Source organism: Coptis chinensis, chromosome 2 (genome assembly GCF_015680905.1).
Source record: "Coptis chinensis isolate HL-2020 chromosome 2, ASM1568090v1, whole genome shotgun sequence".
Taxonomy (NCBI): Eukaryota; Viridiplantae; Streptophyta; class Magnoliopsida; order Ranunculales; family Ranunculaceae; genus Coptis; species Coptis chinensis.
In genome coordinates this window covers 25,631,432-25,645,701 of record NC_141457.1, presented here as the reverse complement: position 1 = coordinate 25,645,701, position 14,270 = coordinate 25,631,432, and the positions used below count along the sequence as shown (strand labels likewise).

Sequence of the window (14,270 nt, the reverse complement as noted above, 5' to 3'; positions counted from 1 at the left end):
ACCATTTGTCTATCTTCCGAGCTTGTAAAACTCATATAGAACAATTCTTTGTCAGTAGTGATATCAAAAGCACCTTTTAACTTCCATTTCTTTTGCAGGTGTTCCTTCACAGACAAAAAGGAGAGTCTTTTGTCCATAAAGTATCCTACAAGGTAGTCATCCCACTCTTTGATACCTTGTTCTAATAACTCAGTGGGGAACTGAGCTACGCCATTCACCATGACAGGAGTGAATTCTTTGAATGCAACTGTTGACTCAAGTGAGCCATTTCGTCCAAACAGCGACCTCCAAGAGTTGTTTCTATTTTCCCCATTGATGGTTGTAGCTGACGACTGAGGGGGAGTGTTACTCGAAGAAGCCATCGTGCTTTTGGCCTTGCCGGAACTCTCACTGTTATGCAGTGGAGGATTTTATCCAGAAAAGCAAGAAAAGGCATACACATGGGTCAGTGACTAAGTATGATCCATAAACAAAATAGACTCAGATATCTATTTGAAGTGACTAAGTATGACTTCTCGTCGGATTCAATGAAGCGTGCATTAAGGGCTTGCACATGGGTCAAATCCATCCCAATGCACAAAAGGCATACAAATATTAGTAATATTGACCATGTTGACCACCGGCACACTGGGGTGACATTGCAGCGACTAGAAACACTTTGACAAGAATTACCAGATCATTCAAGAAAAGAAGAAAAAAAAAGGAAAGGAAACAAATAAATAACAATTCAGTTCCTTAAAGTACTCATATCAAAATAGTTGGTCTTCTTTTAAGTTCTTTCTTAGTTCTGTAATCCGCTTTTAACGTTATTGAGAATGACAGCAAGCAACTACCCGACTTAGTCTGAGAAAGTGTAGTGTAATTAATCAAGGCGGGCGTATTAATCAAAGTATATGTGTACCGTATAAACTCTTGACCAGGTTTATGTCGTATGTATTTCCTAGATGGGTCTTAACCCGAGCTGGGTCTTTTTTCCTATTGCTTTTGAGTCATTTTGTCGTGTTTACCATTTTCCTGGTTTAACATATTTAATTTTCCACATGATAGCTTTTGGTGAGAATGTCGAATCAGCAATTCACCGATCTCGACAAACTTCACACTCGAACGGACCGATGGAAGATTAGGGTTCGAGTCACCCGGATGTGGAAACCCATTAATTCGAAGAAGAATTGCGCTATTAGCATTGAATTTGTCATGCTCGATTCTAAGGTACACTGATTATACGTTGGATTTGGGTTGGAAAAAAAAAGATTGTCAACCTACACAAGTCGTTGTACAAAACGTTTTATCAAATAAGATATCTGTATGGTTTTGTCATATAGACTAAATGGGATAGTGTCAGATATGATGTAATATTAAAAAAACCACTATATCATATCCTCCCAAATTTTTCTCCAATGTTAAATGGTATGTCCTTTAATAAGTATTTTGTATATATATTTTCCTAAGTTTGCTTTTTTAATTTCTTCTCATTATAACTATTTTAAAGTTGCTTATTATTTCAAGTGATTGATCTTATTATGTAACGGCCTTTGGTGTTTATTTTTCCATATCAATCCTACCCCGTTAGATCGCTATGCTTTTTTATATTTTATCCCTGTCCATTGGAATCATTCGATCCATTTATTTTTGGTCTATTTTTTTTTTTTTTTTTACTTTATCTGATTCCTTTCTATGCCATCATTGATTGCACTAATTAACATGGGAGGCTGTAGCCCATTCATTTAGGCGTGCTTGACACATATATGATTTGTGCGGGATATGGGTTGTTGCCGAATAGAGTATTCAATGTGTTGTTCAATATAATGGTATATCCGTTTTGTTATTCATGCCGGTAAAATGTCGTGCTGAGGAGATTTCACCTTGCTTAATTTTCATCTTGCGCTCAGGGTTATCAAATCCATGCCGTTTTGTTCGAAAAGGATTTCCAATATTTCGATAGCGTTGTCAAGGAAGACTTTGTCCAGGAGGGCAACATCTACACCTTGGAGAAGTTTGACGTTGCGTTTGCGAAGGACTACCGCCCCGTCGACAATGCTTACAAGATCCATTTCAAAGAGGGGACATTGGTCAAGATCGCAACTGAAGAAGCCAATGACATCTCAAAGCACATGTTCAAGTTCGTCGAATTTGACAATATGCCCACTAAAGCAAGCCAGCTAACTTTTCTCATAGACGTGATTGGTGTATTGACAAAGGTTGGCAAAGCTAGAATAGCCGCTGGGAAACTTTTAAAAGAAGTCGTTATCATGAATAAAAGGTAGTGATCCCATTATTTTTTTTCCCGCCGGCTCTGTTTGTTCACTCTCCCTGTATCATGTTAGCCTCTGGGGATGATTTTTCTGTTTTTCAGTGGGCTGGAGCTGCCAATTACTTTGCAGGAAAGTATGACATCAATCAGTCCTGAAGACACGATGAAACAACCCAACGTAGTGATCATTGCGACGTCCCTAAAGGCAGGCTACTACAGAGGTGATTTTCCTTATTTATTTCGTTTTGTTTTGTCTGCCTACCTTTGTTGCTATTTAAAATGACTGTCTGAATTTGAATTTAATTATTTTGTGTTGTAGGCAAGCTTGGGCTGTCAACCCTTAGTGGCACCAAGATTTATATAAACATGGATATCCAGGATGTGAAGGACTTTAAACAGAGGTAAATAAATTGCGTATCTCATCCATGTAATGTTACGTTCCTTTTGTTTGTACCTAGCATTTACCTTACCCAAGTTATATAGATAAGTAAAGAAAGGGACCAGTAAATTAGAAACTGAACAGAAATACATGTACAACTATATACCCCCCCGCCAAACGTTAGTTACCACAAAACCGTTGGCTCTTCCCCTAAAGCTTTGGATCAGACAAACTTCCCCTATCTCTTGCATTGTGTGAGTCACTACCATCTCAGCCACATCCGACCAAACGCCTCGACTTTAAATACCCCCTTAAAAAGTTCAATCGATATCTTCTCTGGATAGCCTCCTTCCTTTTCTTTAATAGTCGCTTAAACCTTGAACTTCTCCTCGAAAGCCCCCGAAGTTTTAATGCTCACGGCAAAGTATAGATGCCTCCTATGACATCAATTTCTCGGATCGTTGTTCATTCCTCCCATTTTCTACAACTGAATATACTTGTGGTCTATGAAAAATCAAGTTTATCTCCCCGCACATTATAGCTTAGATTCAAATGGACGCCGCTCTCTACACCCCTTCTCTTTGTATAAAAAGATGGAGTAGGCGGTGTTAAAACGCCGTTGTTACCCTCTCACATAAGACTCTTCCATCACTATGGGTAATTGCCTGTCGACGACATCATAGCCTTTGAAAACCAGCTAACCCCTCGAGCGTTTACCATGCCTAGCCTCGATGGGCTAGCACAGGCAAGCGACACCAACAACGAAAAAGCCATTTGCCTGTCGGGCCACGGCCGGGCTACCACAAGATATGATTATTCGAGGTAAATTGTACCTCTTTCTCACCGGATCCTCCGAGGCCCCCATATATTAAACCAAAGACGCTGAGCACTACTCCCGCCACTACCGGATCATCCCCGAAAACCTCAAAGTCGATATTGACAAAGAGCCAAGTTGAAGATCCGGAAAGGAGCCAAACAAAACATCGAAAAAGTCCCAATGTGAACCTACATATTCCCAAAGCCAAGTCTTTCCATATTCCCACCGACGACCGCGAAACTAAACTGAGAAAAAGGGAGATAGGCTAGACAAATATCATCCCATATATCAAACAACCCCTTCCATCCGGTTCTCTCCTCAATGGCTTTTTCATTAATTAAGAATCTAAAACGAGAATCTCTTCTCTAGGGACATCAGCTCCCTCTCTCAGCTATGTTTGTGTGATAGTGAAACCATTATTGTTTGTTTGCGTTTCTTTTTCCTTGCTATTTAATAGATTCCAAGGGAATACTTTTTTTTTTTTTTTCCCTTTTTTTTCCTCCTGGCTGATTCGTCCCCATCCTTAACGATGGACCAATCCTTAATGCATCCAATCGCTTTCATTACAAGAAGTTTAAAGCATGGTTTACTTATCGGTTGCTTTTGGCCTATGATTTTTTCGTAATAGCTGATGAGTTACATTTGTTTCTCGGTTTGATACAAAGAAAATAGTTGTTGAATTGGAAGACTCGTCAATCGGGCGGAATTTCGAAAGCAAGACCTTCTCATTGATAGGAGGGTTGACATTGGTAAATTGAAGGAAATGGGTAGGGATCACTCATGCAAGGTATGTGCTCCCACACACGCCACGCTATACACGCATTAACGCACTTCATTATTTATTTGCTAGCTGATTAAAATGTGTGGCCCTGTTATTGATTGTTATGTTCATTTGAACAACCACCATCCTTATTTTATTGCGTTTGTTTAGGGGAGAATGTACACTTGCAAGGCCACCATAAGCTACGTCCCCGATAGCAAGTGGTTCTACACTTCGTGCGTTAGTTGTAAGAAAACTGTCACTGGAACAGTATGCACAAATTGTAGTGTTGGCGTGGTCGATAGGTGTGCAAAAAAAAATCTTTTTTTGACTTCGTAAAGTCATTTCCCTTTTCCCATCATGCTGTCCACACTCTCATCCATGATCTATTCCTTTTGTCCCGTAAAAAAAAATGATGATGCAGGTATATGCTACGAATGACAGTTAATGATTCATCGGGGGACACCACATTTGTTGCTTTTGATAAAAACGCTGAACACTTGATTCAAAAGCCAATTAAAGAATTGGTCCATATTTCAAAGGCATGCTACTACCAGATTGTGCATCATTTTTTTTTTATCTAATCAAATTTTTGTTGTCTTATACCTTGTGTATTTCGCCGTATAGGAAAATGGCCCGCTACAGCTTAGGAAAGAACTGCGGCAATACTTTGAAGCACGGGCGTATGTTTTCCAAGTTAGAGTCACTGACTATAGTGACAAGGACAAGTATGAATCATTCACCATCGAAAAGATTTTCCCAGAAGACATTGATAAAACAATAGGCAAAGAAGTATTAAATAAGGTACTAAATTTCCTGAATAATTTTGCCGATTAAAGGATTACTTCTCTACAGCCTTGCCAAACTAATTTTGCCCCAATGCAAGATTAATGACCCGGGTTCAAGATTGGGAGTTCCAAATTGAAGCCACCTGTAAAGAAGCCTCTCCCCAAGAAAACAGCCGTGAAGACCCACCACAAAAAAAACCCCGGGAGAATTAATTGATGTACATAATGGAAAGTCATGGCCAAAACTCTGCGATTTGGTGGTCAAGGCCAAATCTGCTGGAAAGGCTTGCGCGAGCGTAAGGGAATACCACTACAGCGTGGCCTCCACCAACCACAAGGGCTACTCCATTGCAAGATGCACGGCCAAGCAACTACAAAAGTCATTCAAATTGATTACCTTACAAGAATGTTCTTAGCTTTAATAGTCGGTGTATCTTCTTTGACGTTTGCTTTTTTTTTGTTCTTCCATGGTTATGATATTTCCCTTGATTCAATCAAAAGAATTTGGTGTCGTGATCAAGTGTGTTTTATTGCAATTATTCACAGCAGACGCACAATGACTTCTCCTATCTATATTTGTGTTGACAAAGATGGCTTGAACAGACTGTCATAGCCTTTTGAAACCAGCTAGGCCTGGGAGAGTTTAGCATGCCTGTCCTCGATGGGCATTTTACCTGATCTCCCGCCAAAAGAAAACTGTTACATTTCGCAATTAACCACTATGCGAATTTAAAGTCCAATTATTCAGCTACGAAGTATTCAGTAATCTTCATCTGTTCCTTACCAAGGAATCTCATGGTTTCTCCATTTTCTGTGATCCTAAATTCGGAGTCCTGCAGTATCACATTCACTCTCTCTATACAGTAAATCGTTTCTTCTGTTTAACTTCAATCTTAATATGAAATCTAGATCCTTCAGAATACCCGTGAGTCGGTTCGACATGAACGAGCGATTATCAACTATATAAGGCTCCCATTCCTTGATGCCACACTTCTCAAGTGTAGAAATCAACTTCTCTTTCTCTATCTCATCTGGGTACTCTCCATTTGGACGAACAAGTACAGCCCCAATATAAGACTGCCCTGCAACCTTAGCAGCGCCACGATAATGAAACAAACCCCAGCTCAGATCATCAGAAACATCAACAACTGTCCAAAAGTCATTTGTCACCACACCATTATCTAAAACACTCAGATTAAATGTCCCTGGAATATTTCGTCTTTTAACTTGATATCGCCGCCTTCTCCAAATCAACTTCCCGTCCAAAGTGCTAACTTGAAAACCTGGCTCATACCAAAATGACGCTCTTGCTTTCCTTCTATAAAAAAGCTGGTATTGACAAGGAAAATGATCATACGCAGGGTTCTGCCCTGCCACAACACGCCAACTCCAATCTAAACCTCCCAACAAACCCACAAAGAGATCCTCGGCAGCCTCATGACACAAGTCCTATCCTCAAAACTTTTCCATTAGAGGCACATAAGGTTTATGAGGAATCTTTGCATCCAGTTGGAGACAATTGTGTTTTTGCAGTACACATAGAGAAAATGCCTCCAGAGCTGGACTCTCATCATACACCGATAATTACAGACCTGGTCGGCCAAACTGAATTTGTTCAAGCACTAGAGACCATTCCTACAGTTAGGATCCAAGAGGCAGTTCAATACTTGCATTCCACAATTCTTGACCATGCAATTAAGCGTTGAGAAGCCCTTCGAACTCAAATTTTGCAACATAGGAACAGGCCTTATGTAGAAATATTTCACTTACTACAAGGTGATGCCATAAACATTAACAACCTACGTAAATGCAATCAAGGTGTAAAGGATTACAGAGTTTGCACTCCAGATACGAAGGGACAATTTATAATGAGTTCCGCACGAATGGGAAATGATATACTAGGCCAAAGGTCTGCTAGAGCAAGTTTTTATGGAATTCACATTTAAAGTAATTACTACCTACTTGGATTGGGATGGCAGAAAGAAGAATCTCTTGATCATTTGTTCTGAGAATGTGACACTACAAAGGAACATGGGCATGGATTTCTTAAAAGTTTAAGGTCAACTCCGTCTTTCACAATTTAAAAGACACTATAAATATTTGAAATCGAACAATTGCATCGATTAAACACCTATGGAACACTCAATGGTGTCTGGAATCGTAACTATATGAAATAACACAAAGTGTTGCAAAAAGACGATAGTAATAACTTGGAAAACTACAAGAGGGAAGTGATCGTGCAAATTCAAAGACACCGGCTCTCAAAGCAGCTATGTACACCATAACCACTGAAGTGGAAATAATGTAGTGGAGACCATCATCCCATCAAATAGGCTCAGAAGGTCACCAATAGAGAATGACTGCAAATGGGACTTGCCCGATCAAGATACCATTAAAATCAATGTTTAGCGAGCTTCACTTAGTAGTCTTGGAGCTTCACTTAGTAGCTTCACTTATGTAAAATCACTTAAAATCAAACCGTGCCGTACGGCACGGGTCGAATTCAAAACTGCTTGCAAATCATCAGTGAACTCCAAGTCATATGAATATCATCAAGCTGGGAACTCATTTTAATTGTATTAATGCACAGCATAAGCTAAGCCGTGACATATTACCTTTCCATTATAATTTCTAACTTATAATTCACACAAGGCATGACATCATGCTGTAACGGACATTATTATTATTACAATTAAGTGTTCTCTTGAAACTGAACTTCTTTGCGATTCGCCCATGCTTTCACCACCCCTTCAACTACTTAATCACTTTTTTGTTTTCCAATTTACCTCCATTTCAAAATCTAACTTGAACCCTTCCTTTCATTGCATCAGGTGTTGGATGCTTATCATTACCTCCTTCTCTATTACGTTCCTGCGGAATCAAACCTTAATGCAAACTCAATGAAATCAAGGTTAGTAATCCAATTCTGGTTCCAATTAATATTGTACTTTAAACTGTTAGTTTGAGATGTTGTCTCATAATTTAGCTTTTCATGAAGCTTATCATCACATTGTATCTCAAGCACCCCATTTATTTTCTTTAAAAAAGGGGAGTAAGGCAGTAGAATAGATGCTACGATTTGACGCTTTCGAAGTTCGGGAGGAACTCACAATGATACACCATATCACAGCTTACACCATATCACGATGTAGGAGCTAATTGAATATTATATCGCATATCGACATCAAAAAGATTAAGGAAATCAAAGGGGTATCTATGGATAAATAATTAACTAGACTGATATGTATATGTCATTTATGGACTCCGATTAAAGAAACTCATAGGGATGAGGTAGGTCATAGGAACTCCAAAGAACTCCAAGTCATAGGAATATCATCACACCGAACCGATTTTAATGATAACATATTTTGTCTTTCATTACATCGTGTTGGCTGCTAATTATTACGCCCTTCTCTATTACGTTCTCCAAATGAATCATACCTTAATCCAAGTTGAGTAAAATCAAGGTTAGTTCATTGCTATCGTCATAATGGATTATAGTCTTTTTACACATTCGGTAATCCAATGCTGGTTCCCATTATTACTATACTTTAAACTGTTAGTTTACGATGTTGTCTCATAATTTTGCTTTCCGTGGAGCTTATCATCAAATTGTATATACGCCAAGATTATTATTCTGTGTCCTTATTTACCTAATACCCCAATCTTATCAAACTGTTTATAGAAACCATGGACACCCAAGCATCATCATACATACACAATGAAACTGTACAAGAGTACATTAAGAACCAACGAGCAGCCCAACTTGAGGTTAGCTCTCCTTTAAAACCAATTTTTCATGTACTGGCTTTCCTACTTATTCCCACGTTATTGGTTTTCTAATCTATACTCAAACTTTAAACTTGAATGAATATGTCTAAGGCCCTACGGATACCTTTTTCTGGCCCTGTTCCAGTACACCAACAGCGTTCACTATCCCACACAATGGAATCCGATGTAACTATGGGAGACTCATCAACACAACACCGTTATCTCATGAGGCTACAAATCGCAGTTGAATCAAAAAGCCGTCCAACTATCGGTCTAGCAAATACTCTCTATGTCCACACGGAACATGCATTCGCTTCCTTCGCTAGGACCCTCTCGGCGTTCAATAGCTCAACGTGCACGCGTCGTCACCGGAGGAAGCACTAAGAGTTTCAGCCACCCAAAGGGATCGCGATATATCCTCCTTCCCTAACTCACCTCCTCACAAATAAAACAGCAATACATTCTATCGATGCAACAAATTTAACTAAAACCACCGAGCGAAAGCAGATAAAGGAAAGCATATTGTAATTGTTTGAGACTCTTTCACCCCATTACATCATCAACTCGTGACGCTTTGGACCGGCCATATGGTGGATGTTCTTCCGGCGCGCAACTCAAAGATGAGCACTTCCCTCTATCAACACCTAACTTCACCCCCGGTTTTCATCTTGGGTCATTTTCCTTAACGAGCAACATGTAAGTAGCATGTCCCTACTTAAATATTTCCGTTATGAACAATTATAATTTACTATACTAATTGTTTTTTCCCTACCAAATTAGCTCCACACAAACAATTTGCCTCCAAACAAGATCGAGCGGATGTTCCCACTCAAAGCTTATTAGGCCCGAGGAAAATTCTGAAGAAGCATCCTAATATTCTCGACGAAGAATACTATGACATTGACGAACTTGAAAATCCAGCCAAAACAATGCCTTCTATCCGGTCGAAAGCGTCATTACCTTGGGGAACTAGATGTTTAATGTCGGTCTTTGCTTCGCTTTTACATTGGAGCGCAGAGCAACTCTCCAGTTCAACTAAAAAAAACCTTTATTCGATCATGCCGCTCCAAGGAAAAATAAAACTGCCCCTCACTTGATCCATCGCCCCTCGCTTTGAATCACTCTTCAAGGTAACGATTGGCTTGCACGTGATTTTCGAAGAACATTCGGGATATAATGCTTGCAATGCATTCACCGGCCTTGGCGTTAAAGCAAATGACCGAATCTTGAAAGGACGTGGACCAAAGTCGCTTCACTATACATGGAGAGCTCTGCCATAAGATTGGATCACTTTTACGATGAACATGTCGACCCAAAATACACCCGTTATATACATTTATGATGTTTGGCGTGGCTTTGGATTATCGACAACAACGCAATAAGCATTTACTCAAGGAGGTGCTAAGTATTGTACAAGGTGTTTTGGTACGAGGCAAATCGTGGTCAAAGTTTTTCAAAAATGCACATGAGGTCTTAAGTTCAAGTGCATCGGCGACAACAATATACCAGCCTTCATACAATACACTCGAGAACGGATCGCCGATATAATCTCCCAACTTCTCAAATCGCTGTGGTATTACCCGTGATGAGACAAAGTATGATATGTTACGAGACATCGTTATTCACTACAAAGAAGGTGGACTAGAGAGGATAAGTGAATGTCATCCTGCTTATACACCTCTTCATTACGTACTTCTTTTCCCTAGAGGAGACCTTGGTTGGGCACCGGATTTGCGACAATGGGATGTCAAGAACAATTGCCCAAGTGATGCCAGACTAACGCAAGTACAGTATTATTCATACCGTTTATTTGACCGTCCAACTGAATACTCTTCCATACTCAGGGGAGGCTCCCTCTACCAACAATGGATAGTTGATGCTTGGGCTACAACTGAACAGAATTGCCTGCGCTATATTCGCCTGAATCAAGACAACATTCGTGCAGAAGTGTACAACGGTTTGACGGACATTGCAGTAGACGGCCTGCCTCTTGATCAAGTTGGGCAGCGTTACATTCTCCTATCATCTCACACGGGTAGCCCAAGACATATGTATGAGATCTACCAAGACTCAATGGCCATTACGCGATACAACAAACACCCAGATGTATTCCTAACAGCAACAGCAAATCCAAATTGGCCAGAAATCATAAGAGCTCTCAAACCACACCAAACTGCGTCTGACAGACCGGAGGTGGTTGCCCGTGTATTCGAAATGAAAAGGAAAGCAATAATGGAAGAGATAAAAAATAACGGCGTGTTTGGCGAACAAGCTGCATCCGTCTACACTATCGAGTTCCAAAAACGAGGACTGCCACACATGCACGCACTCATCTTCCTCAAGCAACCCGATAAGATCCGTAATGCCAATCAAGTCAATAAAATTGTTTCTGCAGAGTTCCCAAACCCTATCTCGGAACCTAATCTTTTCGAGACAGTGAAGAGGTGTATGGTACACGGCCCATGTGGACCTAAAAATCCAAAGGCCCCCTGCATGGAGAATGGTCGTTGTACAAAACATTACCCCCGCTTTTCTGGGATGAAACTACAATGGATCAAGTTGGATATCCAGTTTATGCATCGACTTAATACCGGGAACGAATATGAGGTCTTGACCGCAAAGTTGATAACCGAGATGTCGTCCCCTACAACCCCCACTTATCAGAGCTGTTCAATTGCCATATAAATGTTGAAGTTTGTGCATCGGTTCGTGCAGTTAAATACATTCACAAATACATTTACAAAGGGCATGATAGGGCAACTATGGTTATTGTTGGTACTGATGATGAGATCAAACAGTACATTGATGCACGGTATGTTGGGCCACCCAAAGCTGCATGGCGTCTTCTCGAGTTCCCTCTGCACAAAGAGTTACCACACGTTGAAAGGCTGGCAGTTCATTTGGAAGGGATGCATGATAAACGTAAAATGAATAGTTTACCTACGCAATGAACGATGAATTCACAACGTAAGTAAACTAAACTTCAACTTTTTACTACCTAATTTATCAAAGAATTCTACTCTCAATCCTATGAGATATAGTGGAGTAGATAAGTTCGTTCCACTCCTAGTGCTCTAGCATGGATGTTTTCTAATCTAACTAGTCGGTTTTAAGTCTATGAGAGTTTTACGAAGGGAATTATACTACGATGCAACTACCCACAAGATGCAACTAGTCGATTATCTAAATAATTATGGGAATGCTACGTTGATTCTATGATAAGGAGTTAGAGGGGGATTGATTCCACCTTAACTCAACTTAATCCACTAACCATTTAATCGTCAAATCCGAAATGAATCGCTTCCGCTAACAATTTGGTTATTCCTAATCCCTAATTATACATGGCATTTCTACCAATTCATAACTAGCATGTGAACAATTAAACCCATTCTCATGGTGAACTAATCATTTCTAGAGTGGAATAGAAAATACGACGACTACTTTACGATAATCGGAATCAAGCTTTCATCAAGGCTTCACAACCCCCTCTAATGGAGGTTTTAGCCTTGAATCATTCCGCAATCATTTCCATTTAGATTAAGACTAAACATAATATAAAGCATTGAAATTTACTTAATTAAACAATAATGAAATCTAATTTAATGACTAAATTAAAATAAGGACATGAATTGAAATTAGATCTAGAATTGGAATTGACAAAAATCGAAATGGATAGAAATACTACTTTATTGATCTAGTCAAAATGAAGAACAAGATTTAAAGGTTTTATCTAATACAATGAATTGAAACTAATTAAACTAAGTTCTAAAACTCATTAATGGATACTAACTAATCTAGGTCTAATTCTCTACCAATTAATCTACCATTAATCAAGAGCTAAGCTTTTGTTTTTATACATCCAGATCCAAAAATCGTGCATGGGCTTGGAGCCATGGTTTGGGCTAGAGAATCAGGCCCAAAACCCAATTCTTTCAGTCCAAAAAGGCCTCTTCAGCTGCAGTTGGCTTCCACAGACTTTTCGTCCACTTCTGCTCCTCTGATTGGGTCAAGGCTTAGACCATTGCAAAGCTCTTTCCGAGCCGGTCGTTTTGACATAAGGTAGGCCTCAATCCGAGGTCTAAGTCCAAAGATATGGCATTCGAAGTTCTCACTGACTTTTGCTCCTTTATCTCGCTAAAGTGGCACATTTCGCACATAAATGGACTTTGAAGCCCGAAATGCATAAAAACACGTAATCAGTATTAACTCTTACTTATTATTCACATAATTGGTCTAACAAAGATGATTATTAAGGGGTTAAAACTACAGTTTTGGGCTCTTATGAAACCACCCCAAAAACAAAGATTTTGCTTGTCCTCAAGCAAAGATGAGAAATTAGAATAAGTGACCAAAAATGGAGTTCTACCTAATCTAATCGTTTATTGAGTGCGATTGCATTGACCATATGCAACAAGGCCTTAAACCACTAGGAATTCCCTAGTGGACGAGTTATAGCCTCGTGAGAGTTTTCCAAAGGAAGGTACTCACAAACTTCATCTATACTACAAATCGACTAAGAAAATAAAACTATTGTTTCCTTTATTCATGCTCCAAATTATCTATACGCCTCACTAGCTATGAACAAGAATAACCAAGTCAAAACCTAAGCTAATATATGCATAATAATCTATCATCTACAATAAACATATACACAATGAGTAGTACTATAAAATGTTTAGCGTGTTTGTTTCTAGAACTTCGGAATAAGCGTCCTTAAGTAGGTTCTCACAATAATGGTCAAGAAACAACACTCTGATTTTTCCACTCAAGTTTCGGCTACTCCGATTAATACAGTGGGCACACTTTACCTTACAATCTCAATGACACACATGGAAGCCGGAGTCGATCAAACACATCTCACCACTTACTATCACACTAACCTATTCCTAATTGAGCTAGAGGTCTTTATTAGGTGTTACGGGGGATAGGTGATGGTTTAAGAAGGAAGGAAATGGATATTCTAAAGGACAAGTCCGAGATAATAGAGTCTTCATATTATGTAACTAGAGAAAACCTTGTTATTTACTTTTTTTGCTTCTACAATTTGTTTCCATCCTTAGCCATATTTTTTTTTTTTTTTTTTGCTTTTGACTCCCTTTTTATTCTATTTTTGGAGTTTTTATTTTATTTTTTTTTTTTTTTTTTTCTTGGATGGAAACTTCTTTTCTTTTTCTTTTTTTTTTTCGAAAACAACTAACTAATTTTTTGTTTACACGTGTTTTTTCTTCTTTTCTTTCTTCACTTTCATTCTATTTTCGGACTTATCTTAATTGGGTAGGTTGATTTATTATATATATATATATATATATATATATATATATATATATATATATATATATATATATATATATATATATATATATATATATATATATATTTTATTTTGTTTTTGTTTTTGTAACAGGGTAAAGGAATTGTGGTTTATGGAAGGGGCTAATGAAAGGCTCAAAGGGCTTACTAGCGGAAAATAATTCATAGGTTTGAATTTCTGGCTATATCGATCC

At 38.9% G+C, this 14,270-nt stretch overlaps 2 protein-coding genes, 1 long non-coding RNA gene and 1 pseudogene across 3 annotated transcripts; 3 read left to right on the top strand and 1 right to left on the bottom strand.

Moving 5' to 3' along the window:
• Positions 1-1,059: 1,059 nt before the first annotated feature.
• On the top strand, positions 1,060-2,656 carry LOC147515535 (uncharacterized). The gene is made up of 4 exons (XM_086592951.1): positions 1,060-1,209; positions 1,890-2,260; positions 2,354-2,472; positions 2,571-2,656. The coding sequence occupies exons 1-4, from the start codon at positions 1,060-1,062 to the stop codon at positions 2,654-2,656; spliced, it is 726 nt and encodes a 241-aa protein (XP_086449077.1).
• A 1,504-nt stretch (positions 2,657-4,160) lies between these two features.
• Positions 4,161-5,005, top strand: LOC147515534 (uncharacterized). Its single transcript, XR_015213452.1, has 4 exons — positions 4,161-4,234; positions 4,379-4,512; positions 4,632-4,749; positions 4,835-5,005. It is a non-coding gene; the product is annotated as an uncharacterized LOC147515534 (long non-coding RNA).
• Positions 5,006-5,851: 846 nt separating this feature from the next.
• On the bottom strand, positions 5,852-10,282 carry LOC147515533 (violaxanthin de-epoxidase, chloroplastic-like; annotated as a pseudogene).
• Positions 10,283-10,368: 86 nt separating this feature from the next.
• On the top strand, positions 10,369-11,451 carry LOC147515532 (uncharacterized). Its single transcript, XM_086592950.1, has one exon. It carries the CDS (start codon positions 10,369-10,371, stop codon positions 11,449-11,451), a length of 1,083 nt encoding a protein of 360 aa, XP_086449076.1.
• Positions 11,452-14,270: the final 2,819 nt, after the last annotated feature.